This window comes from Sander lucioperca, chromosome 9, assembly GCF_008315115.2.
Source record: "Sander lucioperca isolate FBNREF2018 chromosome 9, SLUC_FBN_1.2, whole genome shotgun sequence".
Taxonomy (NCBI): Eukaryota; Metazoa; Chordata; class Actinopteri; order Perciformes; family Percidae; genus Sander; species Sander lucioperca.
Genome location: NC_050181.1, coordinates 24,998,200 through 25,023,782, shown reverse-complemented (window position 1 = coordinate 25,023,782; position 25,583 = coordinate 24,998,200). Strand labels below are relative to the sequence as shown.

Genomic DNA, 25,583 nt, shown 5'->3' with positions numbered 1-25,583 from the left:
TGACTGCATGCATGCAGTATTCATAACTGCGACATGCACAACACAGACATGCGGTACATATGTTTCTGTGTGGCTAGTCCAGAATTGATGAGGTTATGATTGTTGTAAGATTCAGACATGTTATTTAGATAACTGATATGAACTTTGCTAATTTGCTCTTAACACACTCATCATACGAAACAAATATTTTGCAAACAACAAGAGCAACCGCCCCTAAAAACTTAGATTCACGTAAAATCAGATAAATAAAAGTCGGTTGGGGGAATACATTTGAAAACTTCATCCTCTGAGGACCATGAATAAGTGTAACAAATCTTAAGACTAACGCATCTGTTTAGTCTGGCTTTTAATACATAGCAGTGGTGTGACAATTTCGTTCTTCTGTTTCTTTGTAACTATTTCTGATTTTACTGTTTTCTATGTTCTTTCTTTCTATTGTATGATATGTGTTTTTATTCTTGGTTTCGATGTTAAGCACTTTGGATACCTGCTGGTTGCTGTAAAGTGCTATATAAATAAAGTTTGATTGATTGATTGATTGATTAAGAGAATCCATCACATAGTGGTTGAAATATTTCAGTCTGGACCAAAGTGGTCGACCCACCAACTGACCGACATTTCTATCTAATAAAAACATCTGTGAAAAATATTTTTCTGTATCAATAGCCTGAACTGATTTTGTTTGTTTTTTCATGATTACGTTTCCTTTTCTCTCTTTCTTCACACTTCATTTTCTCTCTTCATTGGATTGTTCCTTTCCTCTTTTTCATAGACTATATGTTTTTTATTTCTCTTCATGTTATGTATTGATACACATGTATACATGTATGTATGTGTATGTGTATGTGTGTATGTATGTACAGTATATACAGTATATATTTTCCTGTTTGTTTGACTTCAAGGGTTTCAATATGGGTCTCAACTTGTTTCTAATTGAATCATGTTGCATTCCCACTATATCTATATATGTGTGTTTTATGCCTGTTTACTTATGTTTTCGTCAAACTTGTTTGCACCAAAGTGCTATATAAATGAAATAAACTTAAAGTTCTTCTTGACTAATTGTAAGGAACCCAACATGCCAAGCCCCCTGAGGGTTTTCTGGGTTTCCTTCACAAGTCCTTTTTTTAATTGAATGTCTCTTAAATGTGTCATTGTTTTTTGTGCTAAATAAATCCATATAAAAAAATCTAATCCACAGAGCCATGGCTAAAAACAGAGTGACTTTGTATCAGTGATGCTGAATCTCAGCCCCAACCAAAAGCTCTTCCTCTCCTCATGATGTCACAGTCTGAACAGCTCTCCTCCTAAAGCCGGCAGCAGGCGGGGAGAAGTCAGTCACTGTAGCCGACAGCAGAGCTGCACTCTCAATCCTCCCTGAGCATTTGTGCTTCAGACAGTGAGAAGATAGGAAGAAGCAGCAGAGGAGGAGAAGAGGGAAATTCAATTCAAAAGAAGAAGGGGGAATCTGTGGAATGGCACCGGTGCATGGGACCTGCAGCAGAAACATGGAGCGGTCCGAGCACGATCTGAAGGGAAAGTCCAAGAGGAAGAGGAGGAGGAGGTGTAAAGGCAAAGGTTAGTGCAGCAGGCAAAGTGTACGTGATTGTGACACTGACATAATACCAAAATTCATATTAATGTGGGTGGTTTACAGTGACTTTATTATGTCGGATTTATTTTAATCTTTAAAACGATCCTCTACAGGCAAGGGGCGGGGGGGGGGGGTTGAGATCTCCACTTTTGAGCAATTGAAATTTTGAACGTTAAACACTTCATTTTCTGCATTCTGGTGAATTTTTCTGCAACAATTTGCATCCACTTATGGTGCAAATGTCTTTATTTATGTAAAGGAAATTGTAATAGGTAATCGGGGGGGGGGGGGCAGTTTCAATTTGCTGGAAATCTGTCCCACCAATTTCCCACCTCAGGACCTAGTAAAGATACCGACGCCCTGGTGGTGCTAAAAAGAAGTTAGAGGATTGCCAACGTCATTAGGATTCATACTGAGGGGAACATGAAATGAATGTACAAAATGTCATGGCGATCCATCGTTCCATGCCAAGATAAATAAAGTTAAAAGTTCTCTGATTCCAGCTTCCTGAATGTGAATATTTTCTAGTTTCTTCTCTCCTCTGTGACAGTAAAGTGAACATCTTTGAGTTGTGGACAAAACAAGACATTTGAGGACGTCATCTTGGGCTTTTGGGAAACACTGATCCACATTTTTCACCATTTTCTGAGCCCAAACAATCACAGACGTAGATTTTTTTTTTTTTGTTGGGGGGGGGGGGGGTGCAGGGGATATGTCCCCCACAATATTTAGAAAAGGTAGATTTATTTATTTATATTTATTAAAAAATATGAAAGGCGACCCACTCCTCAAAAGAGGTTAATGCGGCATGTAAATTTATAAACTAATCCAAACGCCGCAGCAGGCTAAGACATGTGGGTTTACACTGAAGACGCGTCACGCTGAACCATTGCACTTGATGGGATGTCTTTATTGATCCGTGCCAGACCTTCCACACAGCATTCCTGGATGGGAGAAAAACGTGCTCTGGTTCATTGGCATTTCTTTAAACCAATCACAATCGTCTTGGGGCGGTGCTAAGCGCCAGACGGAGCAACGGTGCCGCTGCAAAATAGCCTTGGGAAGGAACTTGTTTTGGTGGAACGTGTACATTTAAAGGTTGTTTTAGTCGTGCAACAGAAAACTCAGATTGGACAGATAGTCTAGCTAGCTGTCTGGATTTACCCTGCAGAGATCTGAGGAGCAGGTAACCATAGTCCTCAGAAATCCACATCCAAAATTAGTACAATCCGGTGGAATTTCCGTCGGCAACGAAGCAATCCCGGTAGTTGAACGTTGTGGATATAGAATACATAAATACTGACATTTGCACCATAAAGTGATGAAGAAAAGGCATAAATTGTTGCATACAAATTTAAATATCTCTGACGCTCAAAATGTCAATGTAAAGGGACGACCCCCCAGAGCCCCCGGTTATAATGTGTCCCCCCCCAACATTAAAACAAAACCTACACCCTTGAAGCACCTGATCTATTCATCCTGAAAATGACCAACAGATTAATCGACGATGAAAGTAGTCGTTAGCTGTGTGAAAGTGTGAATATTGTGTGAGAATGTGTGCGTGTATTTGGTTTCCTGCGTGACTTCTTGTGCGTTCTATGAAACAGAATTTCAGTGTCTTATGAAGCTGAAACCGCTGTACATTTCCCCCTCTGTTTACTCTGTATCATGTATGTGTGTGAATGCAATGTCTCAGCATGAGCCCTGGTAATCATAATTACAGTCGTCTGGGCAACAGGTCATCCTTTTAGGATTAAACTGGCATTGTTCTCCACATGCTAATCCGCAGTAAACGCTGCAGATTACTCTGTGATGGCTTTTGTATTACGTCCAATGGTTAGTCAAAGTGCGCTAAGCCTATTCCACTTACATTGATGACCCATTGGCCTTTTTTGTACATCAGCGCTGGAGTGACTATTTTAGGGCCAGAATGCACTCAGCTAATGCGTCCAACAATCAGCAGTACTTTAATGCCAGCTGCCTCAACAGAAGGTGGCATCTTTTTCCTCAAATGGCAGAGGTCTCTGTTTACAAAAGAGAATACACAGCAGCGGGAAACTCATGTTGTGTGATTGTTGCACTCCCTCTTCGTCCAACAGTTATTCAACAATGTTTGAAGTTTCTCTGCGTGAATCCCAACTCTCTGATTTGACATCTCCTGGCTCCTCGCTTGAACCGGAAGTCATTCTGGCCCTCCTTTGTGAAGGCTGTCGCAAAGCTCTTACCGTGGATTTCCACAGGATGCTGAAAGTCTGCGTGCTGCCAGCCGACCACGAGGTCAGGATGTAGTTTCTATAAACAGAACCACAAAACCAACAACAGTTTGTTTCCATCCAGAAGAGTAGAGGGGAAACAACTCTGTGCTGTGTTTTCAAGGTGTAGTGCAGGGAAATATGACCAGAGCACAGTGTATTTTATTTTGAAAAGTATCCGGATGTTTTATTTTGTTTCTGTGCTCGACTTCCTGTCCCGCACAATCTGAATTGTGCTGAATTGCTGCGGAGCTCTCCGTCGTCCGTCAAAAATAGAAGCTCTGCGTATCTGCTCCGGAGGGCTGTGGACTGACGGAACTGGGACGGAGACGTTCCGCAGACGTTCCGCAGACGTTCCGCAGACGTTCCGCAGACGTTCCGCATCCAGTGGAAATTGCCGGTTATTCTGCCCCCGGGGAGCAAGGATTGAGATGGGATCTCTGTGAAGCAAGAGACGCATCTCACTTCCGTTAAATTGCATCCACGTTTCCTTCACTTGCTTCCCTTCCTCACGTCTCACTCTGTCCCACCGATGAAGCACGGGAGAGACGCAAGGAAATCATGCCAGGAGAAAGGAAACAAGGAAATGTGTTTTCAGTTTTTCCTGACTTCTGAGTGCTATGTCTTCAGCTATGTTGACATTTAACTTGAGCGATTCACAGAGAAAGATACAGGTCATTTGAACTTAACTGGCACACACCCCATGTCCGTCACTGGGCTGGCTTACTTCATTGTTTTGGAAAAGCTCTGAAACACCAAGCTGGCGTTTTAAGATTTACATATTAAGATGTACATATTATGGCCAAGATCGAGCATCGCTAAATGAATGGCGGACCGCAGTCCAGGCCCATGCTAAGTGACGGTTCTATCCGAACCTGTGACTAACTTCTGATAAATGAATAAGAATGAATAATCTTCACAGAGCATTGTTTTTTATCTGACGGTCACAGTTAATCCAGTTAGCACGGCAATAGCTCCACTCAATTGAGCCAATCAAATTGATTGTTTACCGTGCGTAGACAGCTAGAGAGAACAGAGTAAGAGAGATGACAGCATGGAGAGAGACTGACCCGCTACTTTCTGGCTACAGACTGTGTCGGAGACTGTTTTTCTCTGCTTGGTCTAACCAAAAACTACACACCTTGACAATGTTTGGATCGACGTACAGCTGTCAGAGTCAGCTTTCTCCACCGTGAACATTATTAAAACTAAGTACCAATCCAAGTAGAAGTCCTTTTGTATCTTTGTACAAATCCAGGGCTAGCCGTTTCCCCCTGCTTCCCGTCTTTATGCTCAGCTAAGCTACCATGTCCTGACTCCAGAACGTTCTTAATAAACTATATTTTAAGTAGCAAGACACTAAACTAAACATGCAAAGTATGTAAAGTTTTCTAGTTGTCTACGTTAAATATAACTGTTGCTTGAAATAAAGTCATAGAAGTGTGTCTGCTGCTTAGGAAATAGAAAACCAAACTAAAATTGTATAGATAAAAAGAGTGAGCAATATTATTTGACCAACTAAACACTCTCTCTGTTAGGAATTAGTGGACAAAGTCCATTGAGTACATAATGAAATGATTTTGTTAATAAGGATTAATCTCTTTGTACAGATGACAAGATGAAGTTGTTGTCGGCTGACAGGATGAAGTTGTTGCCATTTGGGCGTAAAATCCCCTTCTGCGTGGCTTTTCAGTCTAAATTTAACAGTCATTAACTGGTATTTGTTGGCTGTAAAATCCAGTCGGAGAAAACATTTGGTTGTCCCGCTTTCAGTGTGGATTACGATTCTCCAACATGGAACAAACATCTGCTCTCTGTGACGGGCCTGTCAGTGTTTTTTTTCTGATGACATGTCACACGTTTGGACATATCTGTATATTGGATGCATTTTGGATAAGTGAGCTTCATTGTGCAGTCAAACTCAGTGGGGCATGTCAGTGTGCAATTTCACTGATGGATTCTGCAATCTCCACACTTCTCTGGGGCTCTGGCTTCATGGAAACATTAGCAATATGGTTTGTGTGCCCATTTAACTTAATTGCAGGGATGCTGAGCGGGTAAAGTGCGACACTAACTCTGCAAGGGTTAGGGGTCCCATTTCTTCTGCAGCTCAGTGTGAGGGGAACTCTTGCTGCCAGGGTTTGAGTTTTGATCCCCACTGGGGCTGAATATGCTACATAACGTTACATTAAAACAGGAAAATCAGTGAACTTTCTACATCGTATTTGAATAATTTTTCTTCCTTTTTTTGTTTCTCCTGTCCATCTCTATTATGAACTTTACTGGAAACAGAAATACCCCAAAATATGAAAACTGAATGAGACACTAAATCCTCTACCGCATTTGCTGACTTTCTGACTTGGGGTCCCCTCTGTGTGTTCAAGCGTTCATCAAATCCACAGCTTTAATTAGCTGTTTTCAGTTGTATCAACTCATGTAGTACGAGATATCACGACTAAGGAGGCACTGTTTTTCAGGAAGAAGCCATTTTCCAGAAAACGTACGTGCCCAAGTCACAGGATCTTTTGCATTTTGAAGCTGCACAGCGAAACCACACTCTGACCCATTGGCAAATGAGCAGCTTTACTCAGAGGTGTAGTGGTGTTTGTATGCCGGTATAAGGCATATATATATACCCTTCTATAGGCAGGGAGATTTACTGTATACCTACTCAAAAATAACCATTGATATGTATCAGTGCTCATCTTGCAACGTGAGGCTACAGGCAATCATGTTACGGCCTTTTAGGCAATCTGTGATGTACACACCACGGACTTTTGTTCCCTGACTGTAGCCTCTAAAAAAGGACTTCAAAGGCAAAATATGGACCGTCGTAAAACAGCACCGTGTTTGGAGGAAAGAGCTATTTGAAGGACAGTAGTCATGTTTCCATCTAATTGTCAAGCGAATTTTAAGCGAGCTTTTAAAATGTCGCAAAAAAAAAAAAAAAAATGAGAAAATGCAAATTAGAAGCATTTCCATCAACTGGTTTAGAGCAAATAAACTAGACTACGCAAAGCATAGTTTCGTCACAAGTTGACGTTACGCATGGTTGTAGATTGCAAACCGGCTTGCTAAATCAAAGTTTAGAAGAGAAGTTCTTTGGCTAAATGGAGAGAGGTAGCATTGTAGAAGTTGGCCACCTGTGCAGAATACAGGCTTGTGGCAGAGACATTTGGTGTCAGCGAGACAACCGTACACTGTGGTGTGCAGGGCCATATGATATGATTCAAGCTGTTGAACCAATTCGTCAATTTACCCGACGTGGCTGAGGCACAGGCTATAGCGCACCGCAACTCCACTACGCAGCTTGTGCCACAAGTGTACGGCGCACTGGATGGGACCCGTATCCCGATCCTTCCCCCATCCGATGGATATCGAGACTATAGCCATGTGAGTGAGTCATGTTCACTACATCACCACTTATTCGGCAAAGCTGTTTCCATCTCCCATTTTGCGCATTAACTCTTTTTTTGGAAAAGGCAAAAACCACCTCAAGCCAGCATAAAAACTTCTTTGCGAATTTGAGGACGTTTTTTAGAATTTTGCCGTTTCCATCAACATTTTCTAATGCGATACTTCAAAATGCACATAAAAATACATTGATGTAAACATGACTAGTGACACGGGGGAATTTGGGCTCAAACGCAGGCAATCAAGGCAGACAGGTACAGTTCAAAGAGTTATTGACAAAGTGGAGATATACAGTTCACTGTAAGCTCACTGACATAGGAAGCAAGTCCAAACAGAAGTGACTGAGAATCCACAGGTAAAATCTTAATCTGTAAAGTGACTTGAAAAGTAAAAATGTCATGGTGGTAAAAAAATAAAATAAGTCCCTCCTATTGAGAAGTAAAACAAGTGGCATGAAACGGAAATACACGATTGAAGTACAAGTATGTCAACTTTGTACTCAAGTCCAGTATTTGAGTAACGGGACTGTGTTTTTTTGTGAGTGAAAACTTCAAAATGATTGTTGAAAGCCATAGTCTACCCACCTACCAAGACACCACTGGTTTAACTGGAGCAGTACGGGATAAAGGTCTTGCTCAAGGGCACTTTAGTGTTAGTAATAAGGGAGGGAGGGGTAAGTGCTAGAGTCCGACCGGTAAAGGATTTTTTAAGGCCGATATCGATACAATTATTTGGTGATTTAAAAATCCAATATTCCCATATATCGGTTGATATATTTTTTTAAAAATCCAGAAACGCGTAACAAAACATAAACAGATTTCCCTAACATTAGTTATTTGTAGTAATTTATGAGTCCTCACTAAAATAATATGATAATGCAGTTTAAAAATTTACTTGTTTGTTTTATTGTCACAACAGAACAGATGAACATCAAAATATATTAAAGTTCTGATAAATAAAATGTATTAAAATACAAACTTAAGATCCGAAACTTAAAGGGTTAAACACGTGTGTTGCCAACAGGGACGTTGTAGAGCGCCCTCTGGTGGACAAACTATGCAACGCCAACACTCAACATGGTTGAAGGGGGTTTCGTCCGTTTTTATTTAATTTTTTAAATATTCATTTATCGGCCATTATAAATGCCGATAGTTTGGAAAATGCCTAATATCAGCCGATAATATCATCCCGCCGATATATCGGTCGGGCTCTAGTAAGTGCTACTCTTTCATTCTTCATTTTTTATATTTTGAGCAGTGACTTTCCACAACCTGCTTAGACAAAAAAAAGTCTGAAAACATGATTATCTCTATTTTGTAAATGTATTTCCATCCAGTCAGTCTGAGATGTTTTAGGGAAATTGCAGTAAATTCTATTTAATGGTCCTCTCATTAAATTTGATCGTCCTATCACAGTGAGCGATACGAATATTAAACACACACACACACACACACTGATGCGTTATGCTGTGAAAGTCAGTGGGTGCATTCTCAAACGAGCTTTAATAAAATAGGAATACATTTACTTAAGTTGTCCTTCTCAGCTCACAGGGTAAATAATGATTTTGAGAAGGAAAACAATGCTTGGCTGAAATGGAGAGAGAAAAAAAATTAATTTAACCGGTGTAATGTGTTCAAAAGTTATGAATCAGCTGTTATATTGATGTTCTTCTTCTTTCCTTCAATAACAACTATTTGCACAGAGATAAAAAACTATGATTCAGTCACAAATAAATGAGTTTACATGAGACACAGCCAGCTGATCCTGGAGAACTGTGAAGCCCTGACAGAAGTGCTGTTGTAGTGGATTGCATTTCACAATCAATTTGTCCTCTTATCTTGTGTTTTGTTTCCCGATAAGGACACAAAAGGTGTGACCAAAGATGACTATTTCAGTAAATAAGGATATGATTTTGGTATTTTTTCTTGCATCAGGCATGAGTAGCTTAGAGTAGGCTAATTCTTTATTATTATATTATTTTGGAATGATCTTTGATTAAAGATGTACAACGCTGTGAGCAGGGTTTGAACCTGCGCGGGGAAACCCCATTGGATTTCAAGTCCAACGCCTTAACCACTCGGCCATCACAGCTGTTAGAAGCACTCTCGCAAGTAAAAAAAAGTTAAGTGATAAGTGCAGCTTTTAATGAATTTTAAGTGCTGCCAACTTGGGCATTTTTCAATCATCTCTGGCCCATGAACATACATTTTGTATGTTTTTTAAAAAAATAATATGAATAATAATTTCCTTTTTTTTTAAGATTCATTTCGAAACATTTGAAATTATAAAAGTCCCAAGACTGAAAGACTATGAAGCCATGCCAGAGATGCTGCTGTAGCGGATTGCATCGTACAACCAATTCTTGCTCTTATCTTATGTGTCTTTATCAGGACACAAAGGGTGTGACCAAAGATTCCATTCAAATGAGAATATGATTTTGGTATTTTTTGTTGCATTAGGCATGTGGATGTGCAGCTTTAAGTAGGCTAATTTTCAATAGTCTTCATTTGGAATGATCTTCTATTAAAGAAGACTTTAATACACAACTTACAGCGCTGTGAGCAGGGTTCGAACCTGCGTGGGAAACCCCATTGGATTTCAAGTCCAACGCCTTAACCACTCGGCCATCACAGCTGTTATAGATCTATTAAAAAAATAAAGACATATATCGATAAGGGATGTGTGAGTCTGTGTGATAATGGACTAAAAGGAAGTCTAGTCTCTACAGTGTTGCATGACAGAGGAGAACATTGTTGGAACTAAGATTTTGTTTTATCTTAGTTTTATTTTAAAGTCCAGAAAAGCGTCAGAGACCAGATGAGAAGAAAAACCAGAGAGAAACATACCAGTGGGCCAATCATGTGAACTCTCTCCTCCCTGTGGGCTGGTCAGCCAAAGACCAAGGATATGAATGGCCAGTGTTCACATGAAAGACGCACAAGTGGGCCAATCATGTGATCTCTCTTCTCTCTACGGGCCAATCAACAACAAAAAGAAAGCTTTCAACCGGCGTGTAGCACATGCAGCTTGGTCGCGTGCTCCCGATGGCCAATCCATGCCTGTTCCTCGAGATAGCTTTAATCCAAACCAAGATCTTTCTCCTAAACTTAACTACTCATTTTGGTGACTAAACTTAACTGTCGTTGCCGCATGACGCTCCCTTTTTGTCGGCGAACTCAACTAGCAACGCCCCCTGAAACGAGCAACAGTTTACTAAGCTCTGTAGCCGGACAACAGATTCTCACTCCCATCGCGTAAAATACGAACGTTTGGTCAGGTGCCTTTGGCGTTGTTATTGACGCTAAAAGTCTCCTTTAGCGTCATATTTAAACGCTTTATCCAAACTATTGGCTTCACTTTTGACGCAGTTAGGTTAAGGAAAAGGTCGTGGGTGGGCTTACGTTTCCATGACGCACAGGACAAGAACGGGACGGTTGGGTTTAGGAAACGGACGGTTGGGTTTAGGAAAAGAACAACGGCACGGTTGGGTTTAGGAAAAGAAGAACGGGACGGTTGGGTTTAAAGAAACGTGACACGCGGGACACAATCCCCGGTCTCCTGGGTGAAAGTGTAGTATATGACCATTCTATAACTTTCTATAAACTTTGTCCTAAAGGTTTGTTATAAGGGAGTCCTATGAACTTTACTCTACATTTACTGAGAACATCTGGAAATTGTTAACATGAGCAGAGGTCCCCCCAAGACAGAAGATACCTTTTTTGGAGTTGTGCCAGATAACAGGCATTGATTGGCTAGTTATCTGATCCAATGGTATACTTACAAATCACGTCCTATGCTAATTCAATGCCTTGAGATATAAGTTTTGTCCACACAAAGAAAAGGCAGAGCGGCAAATTTTGAGGTTTGGGTTGGTCGTTCTCCAAGCTCTCTGCAGGAGTTTGTAAAATTGATGCTGAATCTTTGCTTGTAATAAACCTTTTTATAATCAAGAACAGTGTCGGCGGATTCCTCTTCATACAGCATTACTATTTAAGACACCACAAAAGTCCTTTGTTGTTTGACCCATCCATCACCCCAACCTCCTCTCTATGCAGATTTTCGGGCTTTCATACTACTCGCTACCGTAGTTGCTCCATGGTGCGTTCTACACACACTGAAGGAAGCTTTTTTCGTCGTTTCTGACGCTTACAGCCACTGCCCAAACGCCCGTATTTTACGAGTTCGGAGTGAGAACGGGTTGAGCCAGAACCCAAACCCATTCATGAGAAGGTGTTGATTATTGTGCACTTGGCACTGAAACCTCTTCCTATTTAAATCTGCACACATTTTGATGCTAAGCTTCCAGTTTCTTTCACCAATGACTGCTGATTGTTTCTTTTCTTATTCAACAGTCCCCAATCAGGCTTTTGTGGCAGCAGATTGCAAACTTTGTAGCTTTACCCAGAACTTGATTTCCTAAATAAAATCTAAAAGAAGAAGGAAAAACAACAAGGACACATACAATCCACAATTAGTGACAAGATGAAACCCAATCTTTCAAACTGATAAAGTGACAGTAAAGCAGCAGGCGAGGGCATTACAAGTTGAAACGAGGCCATCGTCAGCAGTCGACAGCCTGCCATAGATTAATGCTGTCACTGTTATTATCTCTCACTGCAATTTCATTGCACATTGCCATATGTTTCAGGCAATATTTTCATCACTCATTTCCAAATAATGAAATCAGTCTGTTGATTTGAAAGCAATCATTAGTACATTTGTTGCTCGAGAGGGATTTGATAGTTTCTGCACTAAACTAGATTTAGATGTAAACTTAAAAAAAAGCTTTGTTCTCACTGCGCAGGAAATAAAATTATACTTGATATAGATCTGCAGTTAAATCAAAAACACTCAAGAGCAACAATTAAATTAGATCATAAATAAATAAAAGCAGCATGCAAATGTGGTTAAATGAAGGAATTTTAAGCATTTCCAACAAGGGCATTTTTTTAATCGTCTCTGGCCCATGAACCCCAGGAGCATGTCTTGTTTTTTTATGCAGATTCATTTCTAAACATTTAAGATTATTAAAGTCCCAAATCTGGAGGACTGTGAAGCCTTGCTTTTTGCTCTTAACTTGTGTATTTTCTGTCTTGATCAGGAAACAAAGGGCTTGACCAAAGATCCTGTAACAAGTATACATTGTTAAGGTATTTTTAGTAGCATTAGTTTTAAATATGTACAACGTTGTGAGCAGGGTTTGAATCTGCGAGGGCAGACCCCATTGGATTTCCAGTCCAACGCTTTAACCACGAATTGTTAGGAATTGTTAACAGAGTGTTAGGAATCTTTAGGAGAGCATTAGGAGATTGTTAGGATGTGTTTGGCGGTCCTACTGCCAGCAGGTACGGGCAAAGGCCATCACAGCTTTTCAGAGCGCTGCTGGATGACAAGAACCACAAAATGTTGCCATTCCACCACAATCACATCTTCTCATGTGGTTGCATGCAATGTTTTCAAAGGCAGGTACCCTGCATTTGGAAACATTTTAAAGTTTACTAGTTACTATTTTCCTTAGTGTCAATGTACATTTCCATTATGCTTCTCCAGTTTTCCAAGACAAACCTGTTATGCCCGAAGCGAGTGAAAAAAAATCCTGACTTTACTGAATCAATTGTTGTCTAGACTCTGGTTTAGGTCTTATTAACGTTAAGTTGTTTACATGAACCTTTGATTCCCTGCAGCTGCAGTTTCCTTGTTGCCTCGGATAAACAAATTAACCAACCAGCCTGAGATGCCCCATCAGCAGCTATAACCTGACTGATAAATGCAGGGGAAAGAAAGGAAGATCAAAATATTAACATAAACGCTGAGAAGGGCTGCTGTATGATTTTGTTTACAATAGGATATTCAATTCAATTCAGCAACTTAATTAACCCTCTGAGGACTAAAGACGCATCGGCGCGTCCAAACAATGTTTGACAAATCTCCTACTCAAAAAGCAATTTTAACAATATTTCATTTCAGACATTTTTTTTTACTATTTTTATTATATATTTGTATACATTTGTGAACCTAAAGACGTTGTAAAACACATTTCAAGCACCGAAACAATTCGTACAACACATCATAAGTTAAGGTTTGTTTTCAAAAGAAATTTGAGGACTTTCAAAAAGCCAATGTCAATGTTTCCGCTTTGACCCATGAACCCCATGAACCCCAGGATCATTTTGTGTGTTTTTTCTTTAATAATAATAAAAATATTAATTTTTTATGAAGATTAATTTTTAAACATTTGATATTATTATTAAAGTACCAAAACTAGAGGACTGTGAAGCCTTGCTAGAGAGGCTGTTGTAATGGAAGGCATTGTACAAACACTTTTTGCTCATATCCTGTGTATGTTGGTGTGACCAAAGGTGCCCTTCAATTGCAAGGGGGTAAGCAAGCATCCGGAAAGCGTATCTCCTATGGGGAGGCTAACAAGCCATCACCTTCCGTTAGCATTCCATTGACTCCCATTCATTTTGGCATCACTTTGACAGCAAATAAATTTTCATCTGAAGCATTTAAAGACTCTATTTGTCCATTGTTTATTTCTAAAGAAACATGGCAATGTATAAAAGGCTCCATTACCTTGTATCTCACGTAATGTCCCTGTAGCAGACGTTTGTTTTCTTTTTCATAACCACACGACTTTCTGTCGCTTAGTAGATGAATTACCGTATAGTCAGGAGAAGCTTGCAGGCAGTATCGACTTAGATTAGCTGTTTAAGTTTAATTACTAATGTTAACTAGCATTTTATTTAGCAATAATTAGCCTGTGTCTATGTTATCTCCTTACATATAACTACGCTCTTTGTTACTGCAAGATTCGGAATGATTGAGATTTCTCTTGGCACAGCTACCAGACTTACAAGTTGCTCACGTCACATCTAGGTCGTCAAGCTCAGTTTGAGCCTGCGTAGTACGCTGAGCTATCACTGGAAAAGGGACTTCACTGGTCTCCGTCGAAGTATGTGGCACCGCTGTGTCCATTCTTTTACTGTCTATGTTCAAATGAGAGTATTATTTGTTTCATCATGCACAAGCAGCTGTTAGTATGCTATTTTATAGTAGTATTAGTAGTTATTAGATCTTAAATGAAATAAGTACATCGCTGTGAGCAGGGTTTGTACCTGCGTGGGGAAACCCCATTGGAGTTCAAGTCCAACGCCTTAACCACTCGGCCATCGCAGCTTGAAAACCAGTTGTTGTTTTACACTCCAGAACCACCGAACCCTGGAAAAGGACAACAAGGATCTCACAAGTACAGTTGACACCTTTAGATGATCAGATACAACTTTTGTTCATAGCAAACTGATGCCTTTTGGTCAGTTCTGACTGACTGATTGGGAGTCCCAGGCATTTAACCTCTGAAGGAGCCCATCTCACAAGTACAGTTGACACCTTTAGATGATTTGACAAGAACTTTGTTCATAGCATACTGATGCCCTTGATCTGGAAGGACCCATTTTTAAGTGTATCAAGTGCTGACTGATGGGGAGTCCAGGTATTTAATCTCTGAAGGATCGTTTGCACCTTGAGGGCCTTTGAGCTTAAAGTGGCTTGTTAGTTCACCTGGCTGTCATGTGACAAGGTGTGAATGGGTGTGGCAACAACAGAGATAACATTATTTCGTGTAGAATTCGCTGTGAGCAGGGTTTGAACCTGCGCGGGGAAACCCCATTGGATTTCAAGTCCAACGCCTTAACCACTCGGCCATCACAACTTGAAACCAAGTTCTTGTTTTACACTCCAGAACCGCCAAGCCCTGACATGCTTTATTTCAGTGCATTCCAACAAAGGACAACAAGGAGCCCATCTCACAAGTACAGTTGACACCTTTAGATGATTTGGCAAGAACTTTGTTCATAGCATATGGATTCCCTTGATCTAGAACGTCCATGTTTAAGTGTATCAACTGCTAACTGATGGGGAGTCCCAGGTATTTAACCTCTGAAGGATCGTTCGCAACTTGAGGGTCTTTCAAGTTAAATGTGCCTTGTTAGTTCACCTGGCTGTCATGTGACAAGGTGTGAATGGTCAGTTCTGACTGACTGATTGGGAGTCCCAGGCATTTAACCTCTGAAGGATTGTTCACACCTTGAGCGGCCTTGAGGTTTAATTTGGGTGGTTAGTCCAACTGGCTGTCAAGTGATAAGGTGTGAATGGCTCTTAAATTGCCTGGGTGTGTCCAACTTATTTTCAAAGAAAAAAAGATTGACCAGTCAGAAAATTATCCTGTGAAGATTCAGCAACAGAAACAGCTGAGTTTGATTGGATCTTTGGTGTAAACATACTGGAACCATGCATCGTGGTAGATTCAATGTCTACAGAACCATTGTCGTTATAGTAAGAACTCGCTGAGAGCAGGGTATGAACTTGCATGGGGAAACCCCATTGGATTTCAAGTCCAACGCCTTAACCACTCCGCCATCACAACTTAAAAAGAAAGTCTTGTTTTACACTGCAGAACCGCCGAGCCCTGACATACTTTATTTCAGTGCATTCCAACAAAGGACAAAAAGGAGCCCATCTCACAAGTACAGTTGACACCTTTAGATGATTTGGCAAGAACTTTGTTCATAGCATATTGATTCCCTTGATCTAGAACGCTCCATGTTTAAGCGTATCAACTGCTAACTGATGGGGAGTCCCAGGTATTTAACCTCTGAAGGATCGTTAGCAACTTGAGGGTCTTTCAAGTTAAATGTGCCTTGTTAGTTCACCTGGCTGTCATGTGACAAGGTGTGAATGGTCAGTTCTGACTGACTGATTGGGAGTCCCAGGCATTTAACCTCTGAAGGATTGTTCACACCTTGAGTGGCTTTAAGATTTAATTTGGGTGGTTAGTACAACTGGCTGTCAAGTGATAAGGTGTGAATGGCTCTTAAATTGCCTGGGTGTGTCCAACTTATTTTCAAAGAAACAAAGGAGCAAAGATTGACCAGTCAGAAAATTATCCCGTGAGGATTCAGCAACAGAAACAGCTGAGTTTGATTGGATCTTTGGTGTAAACATACTGGAACCATGCATCGTGGTAGATTCAATGTCTACAGAACCATTGTCGTTATAGTAAGAACTCGCTGAGAGCAGGGTATGAACTTGCATGGGGAAACCCCATTGGATTTCAAGTCCAACGCCTTAACCACTCCGCCATCACAACTTAAAAAGAAAGTCTTGTTTTACACTGCAGAACCGCCGAGCCCTGACATACTTTATTTCAGTGCATTCCAACAAAGGACAACAAGGAGCCCATCTCACAAGTACAGTTGACACCTTTAGATGATCAGATACAACTTTTGTTCATAGCAAACTGATGCCTTTTGGTCAGTTCTGACTGACTGATTGGGAGTCCCAGGCATTTAACCTCTGAAGGATTGTTCACACCTTGAGTGGCTAAGTGATAAGGTGTGAATGGCTCTTAAATTGCCTGGGTGTGTCCAACTTATTTTCAAAGAAACAAAGATTGACCAGTCAGAAAAACATCCTGTGAGGATTCAACAATGGAAACAGCTGAGTTGAATTGGATCTTTGGTTTAAACATACTGGAACCGTGCATTTTGGTAGATTCAATGTCTACAGAAACAACGTCATTACATTCAGAACTCCCTGTGAGCAGGGTTTGAACCTGCGCGGGGAAACCCCATTGGATTTCAAGTCCAACGCCTTAACCACTCGGCCATCACAGCTTGAAACCAAGTTCTTGTTTTATACTCCAGAACCGCCAAGCCCTGACACGCTTTATTTCAGTGCATTCCAACAAAGGACAACAAGGAGCCCATCTCACAAGTACAGTTGACACCTTTAGATGATTTGGCAAGAACTTTGTTCATAGCATATTGATTCCCTTGATCTAGAACGTCCATGTTTAAGTGTATCAACTGCTAACTGATGGGGAGTCCCAGGTATTTAACCTCTGAAGGATCGTTCGCAACTTGAGGGTCTTTAAAGTTAAATGTGCCTTGTTAGTTCACCTGGCTGTCATGTGACAAGGTGTGAATGGGTGTGGCATCAACAGCAATAGCATAGTCAAAGAGAGAATTCTCTGTGAGCAGAGTTTGAACCTGTGTGGGGAAACCCCATTGGATTTCAAGGCCAACGCCTTAACCACTCAGCCATCACAGCTTGAAAACAAGGTCTTTTTTTACACTCCAGAACCACCGAGCCCTGACATACTTTATTTCAGTGCATTCCAACAAAGGACAACAAGGAGCCTATCTCACAAATACAGTTGACACCTTTAGATGATTTGACAAGAACTTTGTTCATAGCATACTGATGCCCTTGATCTGGAAGGATCCATCTTTAAGTGTATCAACTGCTGACTGATGGGGAGTCCAGGTATTTAACCTCTGAAGGATCGTTTGCACCTTGAGGGCCTTTGAGCTTAAAGTGGCTTGTTAGTTCACCTGGCTTTCATGTGAAAAGGTGTGATTGGGTGTGGCAACAAAAGAAATAACATTGTTTCGGGTAGAATTCACTGTGAGCAGGGTTTGAACCTGCGCAGGGAACCCCCATTGGATTTCGAGTCCAACGCCTTAACCTTTTGGCCATCACAGCTGCAAAACAAGGTTTTTTTACAGTTCAGAACCCCCGAGAGCACGACAGACTTAACTATAGCGCATACCAACAACAGACAAGAAGGAGCCCATCTCACAAGTACAGTTGACACCTTTAGATGATCAGATACAACTTTTGTTCATAGCAAACTGATGGCTTTTGGTCAGTTCTGACTGACTGATTGGGAGTCCCAAGCATTTAACCTCTGAAGGATTGTTCACACCTTGAGTGGCTAAGTGATAAGGTGTGAATGGTCAGTTCTGACTGACTGATTGGGAGTCCCAGGCATTTAACCTCTGAAGGATTGTTCACACCTTGAGTGGCTTTAAGGTTTAATTTGGGTGGTTAGTCCAACTGGCTGTCAAGTGATAAGGTGTGAATGGCTCTTAAATTGCCTGGGTGTGTCCAACTTATTTTCAAAGAAACAAAGGAGCAAAGATTGAACAGTCAGAAAATTATCCTGTGAGGATTCAGCAACGGAAACAGCTGGGTTTGATTGGATCTTTGGTGTAAAACACTGGAACCATGCATCTTGGTAGATTCAATGTCTACAGAACAAATGTCTTTATCTTAAGAACTCGCTGTGAGCAGGGTTCGAACCTGCGCGGGGAAACCCCATTGGATTTCAAGTCCAACGCCTTAACCACTCGGCCATCACAGCTTGAAACCAAGTTCTTGTTTTACACTCCAGAACCGCCAAGCCCTGACATGCTTTATTTCAGTGCATTCCAACAAAGGACAACAAGGAGCCCATCTCACAAGTACAGTTGACACCTTTAGATGATTTGGCAAGAACTTTGTTCATAGCATATTGATTCCCTTGATCTAGAACGCTCCATGTTTAAGTGTATCAACTGCTAACTGATGGGGAGTCCCAGGTATTTAACCTCTGAAGGATCGTTCGCAACCTGAGGGTCTTTAAAGTTAAATGTGCCTTGTTAGTTCACCTGGCTGTCATGTGACAAGGTGTGAATGGGTGTGGCATCAACAGCAATAGCATAGTCAAAGAGAGAACTCTCTGTGAGCAGAGTTTGAACCTGTGTGGGGAAACCCCATTGGATTTCAAGGCCAACGCCTTAACCACTCGGCCATCACAGCTTGAAAACAAGGTCTTGTTTTACACTCCAGAACCGCCGAGCCCTGACATACTTTATTTCAGTGCATTCCAACAAAGGACAACAAGGAGCCTATCTCACAAATACAGTTGACACCTTTAGATGATTTGACAAGAACTTTGTTCATAGCATACTGATGCCCTTGATCTGGAAGGACCCATTTTTAAGTGTATCAACTGCTGACTGATGGGGAGTCCAGGTATTTAACCTCTGAAGGATCGTTTGCACCTTGAGGGTCTTTGAGCTTAAAGTGGCTTGTTAGTTCACCTGGCTGTCATGTGACAAGGTGTGAATGGGTGTGGCATCAACAGAAACAACATTGCTTCGGGTAGAATTCGCTGTGAGCAGGGTTTGAACCTGCGCGGGGAAACCCCATTGGATTTCAAGGCCAACACCTTAACCTTTTGGCCATCACAGCTGCAAAACAAGGTTTTTTTACAGTTCAGAACCCCCGAGAGCACGACAGACTTAACTATAGCGCATACCAACAACAGACAAGAAGAAGCCCATCTCACAAGTACAGTTGACACCATTAGATGATCAGATACAACTTTTGTTCATAGCAAACTGATGGCTTTTGGTCAGTTCTGACTGACTGATTGGGAGTCCCAAGCATTTAACCTCTGAAGGATTGTTCACACCTTGAGTGGCTAAGTGATAAGGTGTGAATGGCTCTTAAATTGCCTGGGTGTGTCCAACTTATTTTCAAAGAAATAAAGATTGACCAGTCAGAAAAACATCCTGTGAGGATTCAACAATGGAAACAGCTGAGTTGAATTGGATCTTTGGTTTAAACATACTGGAACCGTGAATTTTGGTAGATTCAATGTCTACAGAAACAATGTCATTACATTAAGAACTCCCTGTGAGCAGGGTTTGAACCTGCGCGGGGAAACCCCATTGGATTTCAAGTCCAACGCCTTAACCACTCGGCCATCACAGCTTGAAACCAAGTTCTTGTTTTATACTCCAGAACCGCCAAGCCCTGACACGCTTTATTTCAGTGCATTCCAACAAAGGACAACAAGGAGCCCATCTCACAAGTACAGTTGACACCTTTAGATGATTTGGCAAGAACTTTGTTCATAGCATATTGATTCCCTTGATCTAGAACGTCCATGTTTAAGGGTATCAACTGCTAACTGATGGGGAGTCCCAGGTATTTAACCTCTGAAGGATCGTTCGCAACTTGAGGGTCTTTAAAGTTAAATGTGCCTTGTTAGTTCACCTGGCTGTCATGTGACAAGGTGTGAATGGGTGTGGCATCAACAGCAATAGCATAGTCAAAGAGAGAATTCTCTGTGAGCAGAGTTTGAACCTGTGTGGGGAAACCCCATTGGATTTCAAGGCCAACGCCTTAACCACTCAGCCATCACAGCTTGAAAACAAGGTCTTTTTTTACACTCCAGAACCACCGAGCCCTGACATACTTTATTTCAGTGCATTCCAACAAAGGACAACAAGGAGCCTATCTCACAAATACAGTTGACACCTTTAGATGATTTGACAAGAACTTTGTTCATAGCATACTGATGCCCTTGATCTGGAAGGACCCATTTTTAAGTGTATCAACTGCTGACTGATGGGGAGTCCAGGTATTTAACCTCTGAAGGATCGTTTGCACCTTGAGGGCCTTTGAGCTTAAAGTGGCTTGTTAGTTCACCTGGCTTTCATGTGAAAAGGTGTGATTGGGTGTGGCAACAAAAGAAATAACATTGTTTCGGGTAGAATTCACTGTGAACAGGGTTTGAACCTGCGCAGGGAACCCCCATTGGATTTCGAGTCCAACGCCTTAACCTTTTGGCCATCACAGCTGCAAAACAAGGTTTTTTTACAGTTCAGAACCCCCGAGAGCACGACAGACTTAACTATAGCGCATACCAACAACAGACAAGAAGGAGCCCATCTCACAAGTACAGTTGACACCTTTAGATGATCAGATACAACTTTTGTTCATAGCAAACTGATGGCTTTTGGTCAGTTCTGACTGACTGATTGGGAGTCCCAAGCATTTAACCTCTGAAGGATTGTTCACACCTTGAGTGGCTAAGTGATAAGGTGTGAATGGTCAGTTCTGACTGACTGATTGGGAGTCCCAGGCATTTAACCTCTGAAGGATTGTTCACACCTTGAGTGGCTTTAAGGTTTAATTTGGGTGGTTAGTCCAACTGGCTGTCAAGTGATAAGGTGTGAATGGCTCTTAAATTGCCTGGGTGTGTCCAACTTATTTTCAAAGAAACAAAGGAGCAAAGATTGAACAGTCAGAAAATTATCCTGTGAGGATTCAGCAACGGAAACAGCTGGGTTTGATTGGATCTTTGGTGTAAAACACTGGAACCATGCATCTTGGTAGATTCAATGTCTACAGAACAAATGTCTTTATCTTAAGAACTCGCTGTGAGCAGGGTTCAAACCTGCGCGGGGAAACCCCATTGGATTTCAAGTCCAACGCCTTAACCACTCGGCCATCACAGCTTGAAACCAAGTTCTTGTTTTACACTCCAGAACCGCCAAGCCCTGACATGCTTTATTTCAGTGCATTCCAACAAAGGACAACAAGGAGCCCATCTCACAAGTACAGTTGACACCTTTAGATGATTTGGCAAGAACTTTGTTCATAGCATATTGATTCCCTTGATCTAGAACGCTCCATGTTTAAGTGTATCAACTGCTAACTGATGGGGAGTCCCAGGTATTTAACCTCTGAAGGATCGTTCGCAACCTGAGGGTCTTTAAAGTTAAATGTGCCTTGTTAGTTCACCTGGCTGTCATGTGACAAGGTGTGAATGGGTGTGGCATCAACAGCAATAGCATAGTCAAAGAGAGAACTCTCTGTGAGCAGAGTTTGAACCTGTGTGGGGAAACCCCATTGGATTTCAAGGCCAACGCCTTAACCACTCGGCCATCACAGCTTGAAAACAAGGTCTTGTTTTACACTCCAGAACCGCCGAGCCCTGACATACTTTATTTCAGTGCATTCCAACAAAGGACAACAAGGAGCCTATCTCACAAATACAGTTGACACCTTTAGATGATTTGACAAGAACTTTGTTCATAGCATACTGATGCCCTTGATCTGGAAGGACCCATTTTTAAGTGTATCAACTGCTGACTGATGGGGAGTCCAGGTATTTAACCTCTGAAGGATCGTTTGCACCTTGAGGGTCTTTGAGCTTAAAGTGGCTTGTTAGTTCACCTGGCTGTCATGTGACAAGGTGTGAATGGGTGTGGCATCAACAGAAATAACATTGCTTCGGGTAGAATTCGCTGTGAGCAGGGTTTGAACCTGCGCGGGGAAACCCCATTGGATTTCGAGGGCAACGCCTTAACCTTTTGGCCATCACAGCTGCAAAACAAGGTTTTTTTACAGTTCAGAACCCCCGAGAGCACGACAGACTTAACTATAGCGCATACCAACAACAGACAAGAAGAAGCCCATCTCACAAGTACAGTTGACACCATTAGATGATCAGATACAACTTTTGTTCATAGCAAACTGATGGCTTTTGGTCAGTTCTGACTGACTGATTGGGAGTCCCAAGCATTTAACCTCTGAAGGATTGTTCACACCTTGAGTGGCTAAGTGATAAGGTGTGAATGGCTCTTAAATTGCCTGGGTGTGTCCAACTTATTTTCAAAGAAACAAAGATTGACCAGTCAGAAAAACATCCTGTGAGGATTCAACAATGGCAACAGCTGAGTTGAATTGGATCTTTGGTTTAAACATACTGGAACCATGCATTTTGGTAGATTCAATGTCTACAGAAACAATGTCGTTACATTAAGAACTCACTGTGAGCAGGGTTTGAACCTGCGCGGGGAAACCCCATTGGATTTCAAGTCCAACACCTTAACCACTCGGCCATCACAGCTTGAAACCAAGTTCTTGTTTTATACTCCAGAACCGCCAAGCCCTGACATGCTTTATTTCAGTGCATTCCAACAAAGGACAACAAGGAGCCCATCTCACAAGTACAGTTGACACCTTTAGATGATTTGGCAAGAACTTTGTTCATAGCATATTGATTCCCTTGATCTAGAACGTCCATGTTTAAGTGTATCAACTGCTAACTGATGGGGAGTCCCAGGTATTTAACCTCTGAAGGATCGTTCGCAACTTGAGGGTCTTTAAAGTTAAATGTCCCTTGTTAGTTCACCTTGCTGTCATGTGACAAGGTGTGAATGGGTGTGGCATCAACAGCAATAGCATAGTCAAAGAGAGAATTCTCTGTGAGTAGAGTTTGAACCTGTGTGGGGAAACCCCATTGGATTTCAAGGCCAACGCCTTAACCACTCAGCCATCACAGCTTGAAAACAAGGTCTTGTTTTACACTCCAGAACCACCGAGCCCTGACATACTTTATTTCAGTGCATTCCAACAAAGGACAACAAGGAGCCCATCTCACAAGTACAGTTGACACCTTTAGATGATTTGGCAAGAACTTTGTTCATAGCATATTGATTCCCTTGATCTAGAACGCTCCATGTTTAAGCGTATCAACTGCTAACTGATGGGGAGTCCCAGGTATTTAACCTCTGAAGGATCGTTCGCAACTTGAGGGTCTTTAAAGTTAAATGTGCCTTGTTAGTTCACCTGGCTGTCATGTGACAAGGTGTGAATGGTCAGTTCTGACTGACTGATTGGGAGTCCCAGGCATTTAACCTCTGAAGGATTGTTCACACCTTGAGCGGCCTTGAGGTTTAATTTGGGTGGTTAGTCCAACTGGCTGTCAAGTGATAAGGTGTGAATGGCTCTTAAATTGCCTGGGTGTGTCCAACTTATTTTCAAAGAAAAAAAGATTGACCAGTCAGAAAATTATCCTGTGAAGATTCAGCAACAGAAACAGCTGAGTTTGATTGGATCTTTGGTGTAAACATACCGGAACCATGCATCGTGGTAGATTCAATGTCTACAGAGCCATTGTCGTTATATTAAGAACTCGCTGAGAGCAGGGTATGAACTTGCATGGGTAAACCCCATTGGATTTCAAGTCCAACGCCTTAACCACTCCTCCATCACAACTTAAAAAGAAAGTCTTGTTTTACACTCCAGAACCGCCGAGCCCTGACATACTTTATTTCAGTGCATTCCAACAAAGGACAACAAGGAGCCCATCTCACAAGTACAGTTGACACCTTTAGATGATCAGATACAACTTTTGTTCATAGCAAACTGATGCCTTTTGGTCAGTTCTGACTGACTGATTGGGAGTCCCAGGCATTTAACCTCTGAAGGATTGTTCACACCTTGAGTGGCTAAGTGATAAGGTGTGAATGGCTCTTAAATTGCCTGGGTGTGTCCAACTTATTTTCAAAGAAACAAAGATTGACCAGTCAGAAAATGATCCTGTGAGGATTCAACAATGGAAACAGCTGAGTTGAATTGGATCTTTGGTTTAAACATACTGGAACCATGCATTTTGATAGATTCAATGTCTACAGAAACAATGTCGTTCCATTAAGAACTCGCTGTGAGCAGGGTTTGAACCTGCGCGGGGAAACCCCATTGGATTTCAAGTCCAACGCCTTAACCACTCGGCCATCACAGCTTGAAACCAAGTTCTTGTTTTATACTCCAGAACCGCCAAGCCCTGACATGCTTTATTTCAGTGCATTCCAACAAAGGACAACAAGGAGCCCATCTCACAAGTACAGTTGACACCTTTAGATGATTTGGCAAGAACTTTGTTCATAGCATATTGATTCCCTTGATCTAGAACGCTCCATGTTTAAGTGTATCAACTGCTAACTGATGGGGAGTCCCAGGTATTTAACCTCTGAAGGATCGTTTGCACCTTGAGGGCCTTTGAGCTTAAAGTGGCTTGTTAGTTCACCTGGCTTTCATGTGACAAGGTGTGATTGGGTGTGGCAACAAAAGAAATAACATTGTTTCGGGTAGAGTTCACTGTGAGCAGGGTTTGAACCTGCGCAGGGAACCCCCATTGGATTTCGAGGCCAACGCCTTAACCTTTTGGCCATCACAGCTGCAAAACAAGGTTTTTTTACAGTTCAGAACCCCCGAGAGCACGACAGACTTAACTATAGCGCATACCAACAACAGACAAGAAGAAGCCCATCTCACACGTACAGTTGACACCATTAGATGATCAGATACAACTTTTGTTCATAGCAAACTGATGGCTTTTGGTCAGTTCTGACTGACTGATTGGGAGTCCCAAGCATTTAACCTCTGAAGGATTGTTCACACCTTGAGTGGCTAAGTGATAAGGTGTGAATGGTCAGTTCTGACTGACTGATTGGGAGTCCCAGGCATTTAACCTCTGAAGGATTGTTCACACCTTGAGTGGCTTTAAGGTTTAATTTGGGTGGTTAGTCCAACTGGCTGTCAAGTGATAAGGTGTGAATGGCTCTTAAATTGCCTGGATGTGTCCAACTTATTTTCAAAGAAACAAAGGAGCAAAGATTGAACAGTCAGAAAATTATCCTGTCAGGATTCAGCAACGGAAACAGCTGGGTTTGATTGGATCTTTGGTGTAAAACACTGGAACCATGCATCTTGGTAGATTCAATGTCTACAGAACCAATGTCTTTATCTTAAGAACTCGCTGTGAGCAGGGTTTGAACCTGCGTGGGGAAACCCCATTGGATTTCAAGTCCAACGCCTTAACCACTCGGCCATCACAGCTTGAAACCAAGTTCTTG

General features: G+C 41.6%; 1 protein-coding gene and 20 non-coding genes across 21 annotated transcripts in view; 1 reads left to right on the top strand and 20 right to left on the bottom strand.

The window, feature by feature from the left end:
- Positions 1-1,291: 1,291 nt before the first annotated feature.
- Positions 1,292-25,583, top strand: part of LOC116043951 (double-stranded RNA-specific editase B2) — a 64,778-nt gene continuing 40,486 nt past the window's right edge. Inside the window, exon 1 of the mRNA XM_031290985.2 lies at positions 1,292-1,578. Coding sequence (XP_031146845.2) covers positions 1,476-1,578 — 103 coding nt within the window. The 5' untranslated portion in view covers positions 1,292-1,475. The remainder of the gene's footprint in view (positions 1,579-25,583) is intronic.
- On the bottom strand, positions 9,270-9,351 carry trnas-uga. The gene has a single exon. It is a non-coding gene; the product is annotated as a tRNA-Ser (tRNA).
- On the bottom strand, positions 9,814-9,894 carry trnas-uga. The gene has a single exon. It is a non-coding gene; the product is annotated as a tRNA-Ser (tRNA).
- Positions 14,358-14,439, bottom strand: trnas-uga. The gene has a single exon. It is a non-coding gene; the product is annotated as a tRNA-Ser (tRNA).
- trnas-uga lies at positions 14,890-14,971 on the bottom strand. Its single transcript has one exon. It is a non-coding gene; the product is annotated as a tRNA-Ser (tRNA).
- On the bottom strand, positions 16,853-16,934 carry trnas-uga. The gene has a single exon. It is a non-coding gene; the product is annotated as a tRNA-Ser (tRNA).
- trnas-uga lies at positions 17,289-17,370 on the bottom strand. The gene has a single exon. It is a non-coding gene; the product is annotated as a tRNA-Ser (tRNA).
- trnas-cga lies at positions 17,724-17,805 on the bottom strand. Its single transcript has one exon. It is a non-coding gene; the product is annotated as a tRNA-Ser (tRNA).
- trnas-uga lies at positions 18,385-18,466 on the bottom strand. Its single transcript has one exon. It is a non-coding gene; the product is annotated as a tRNA-Ser (tRNA).
- trnas-uga lies at positions 18,822-18,903 on the bottom strand. The gene has a single exon. It is a non-coding gene; the product is annotated as a tRNA-Ser (tRNA).
- Positions 19,257-19,338, bottom strand: trnas-cga. The gene has a single exon. It is a non-coding gene; the product is annotated as a tRNA-Ser (tRNA).
- Positions 19,782-19,863, bottom strand: trnas-uga. Its single transcript has one exon. It is a non-coding gene; the product is annotated as a tRNA-Ser (tRNA).
- Positions 20,218-20,299, bottom strand: trnas-uga. The gene has a single exon. It is a non-coding gene; the product is annotated as a tRNA-Ser (tRNA).
- trnas-cga lies at positions 20,653-20,734 on the bottom strand. Its single transcript has one exon. It is a non-coding gene; the product is annotated as a tRNA-Ser (tRNA).
- On the bottom strand, positions 21,314-21,395 carry trnas-uga. Its single transcript has one exon. It is a non-coding gene; the product is annotated as a tRNA-Ser (tRNA).
- Positions 21,751-21,832, bottom strand: trnas-uga. The gene has a single exon. It is a non-coding gene; the product is annotated as a tRNA-Ser (tRNA).
- Positions 22,186-22,267, bottom strand: trnas-cga. Its single transcript has one exon. It is a non-coding gene; the product is annotated as a tRNA-Ser (tRNA).
- On the bottom strand, positions 22,711-22,792 carry trnas-uga. The gene has a single exon. It is a non-coding gene; the product is annotated as a tRNA-Ser (tRNA).
- trnas-uga lies at positions 24,388-24,469 on the bottom strand. The gene has a single exon. It is a non-coding gene; the product is annotated as a tRNA-Ser (tRNA).
- trnas-cga lies at positions 24,824-24,905 on the bottom strand. The gene has a single exon. It is a non-coding gene; the product is annotated as a tRNA-Ser (tRNA).
- trnas-uga lies at positions 25,485-25,566 on the bottom strand. The gene has a single exon. It is a non-coding gene; the product is annotated as a tRNA-Ser (tRNA).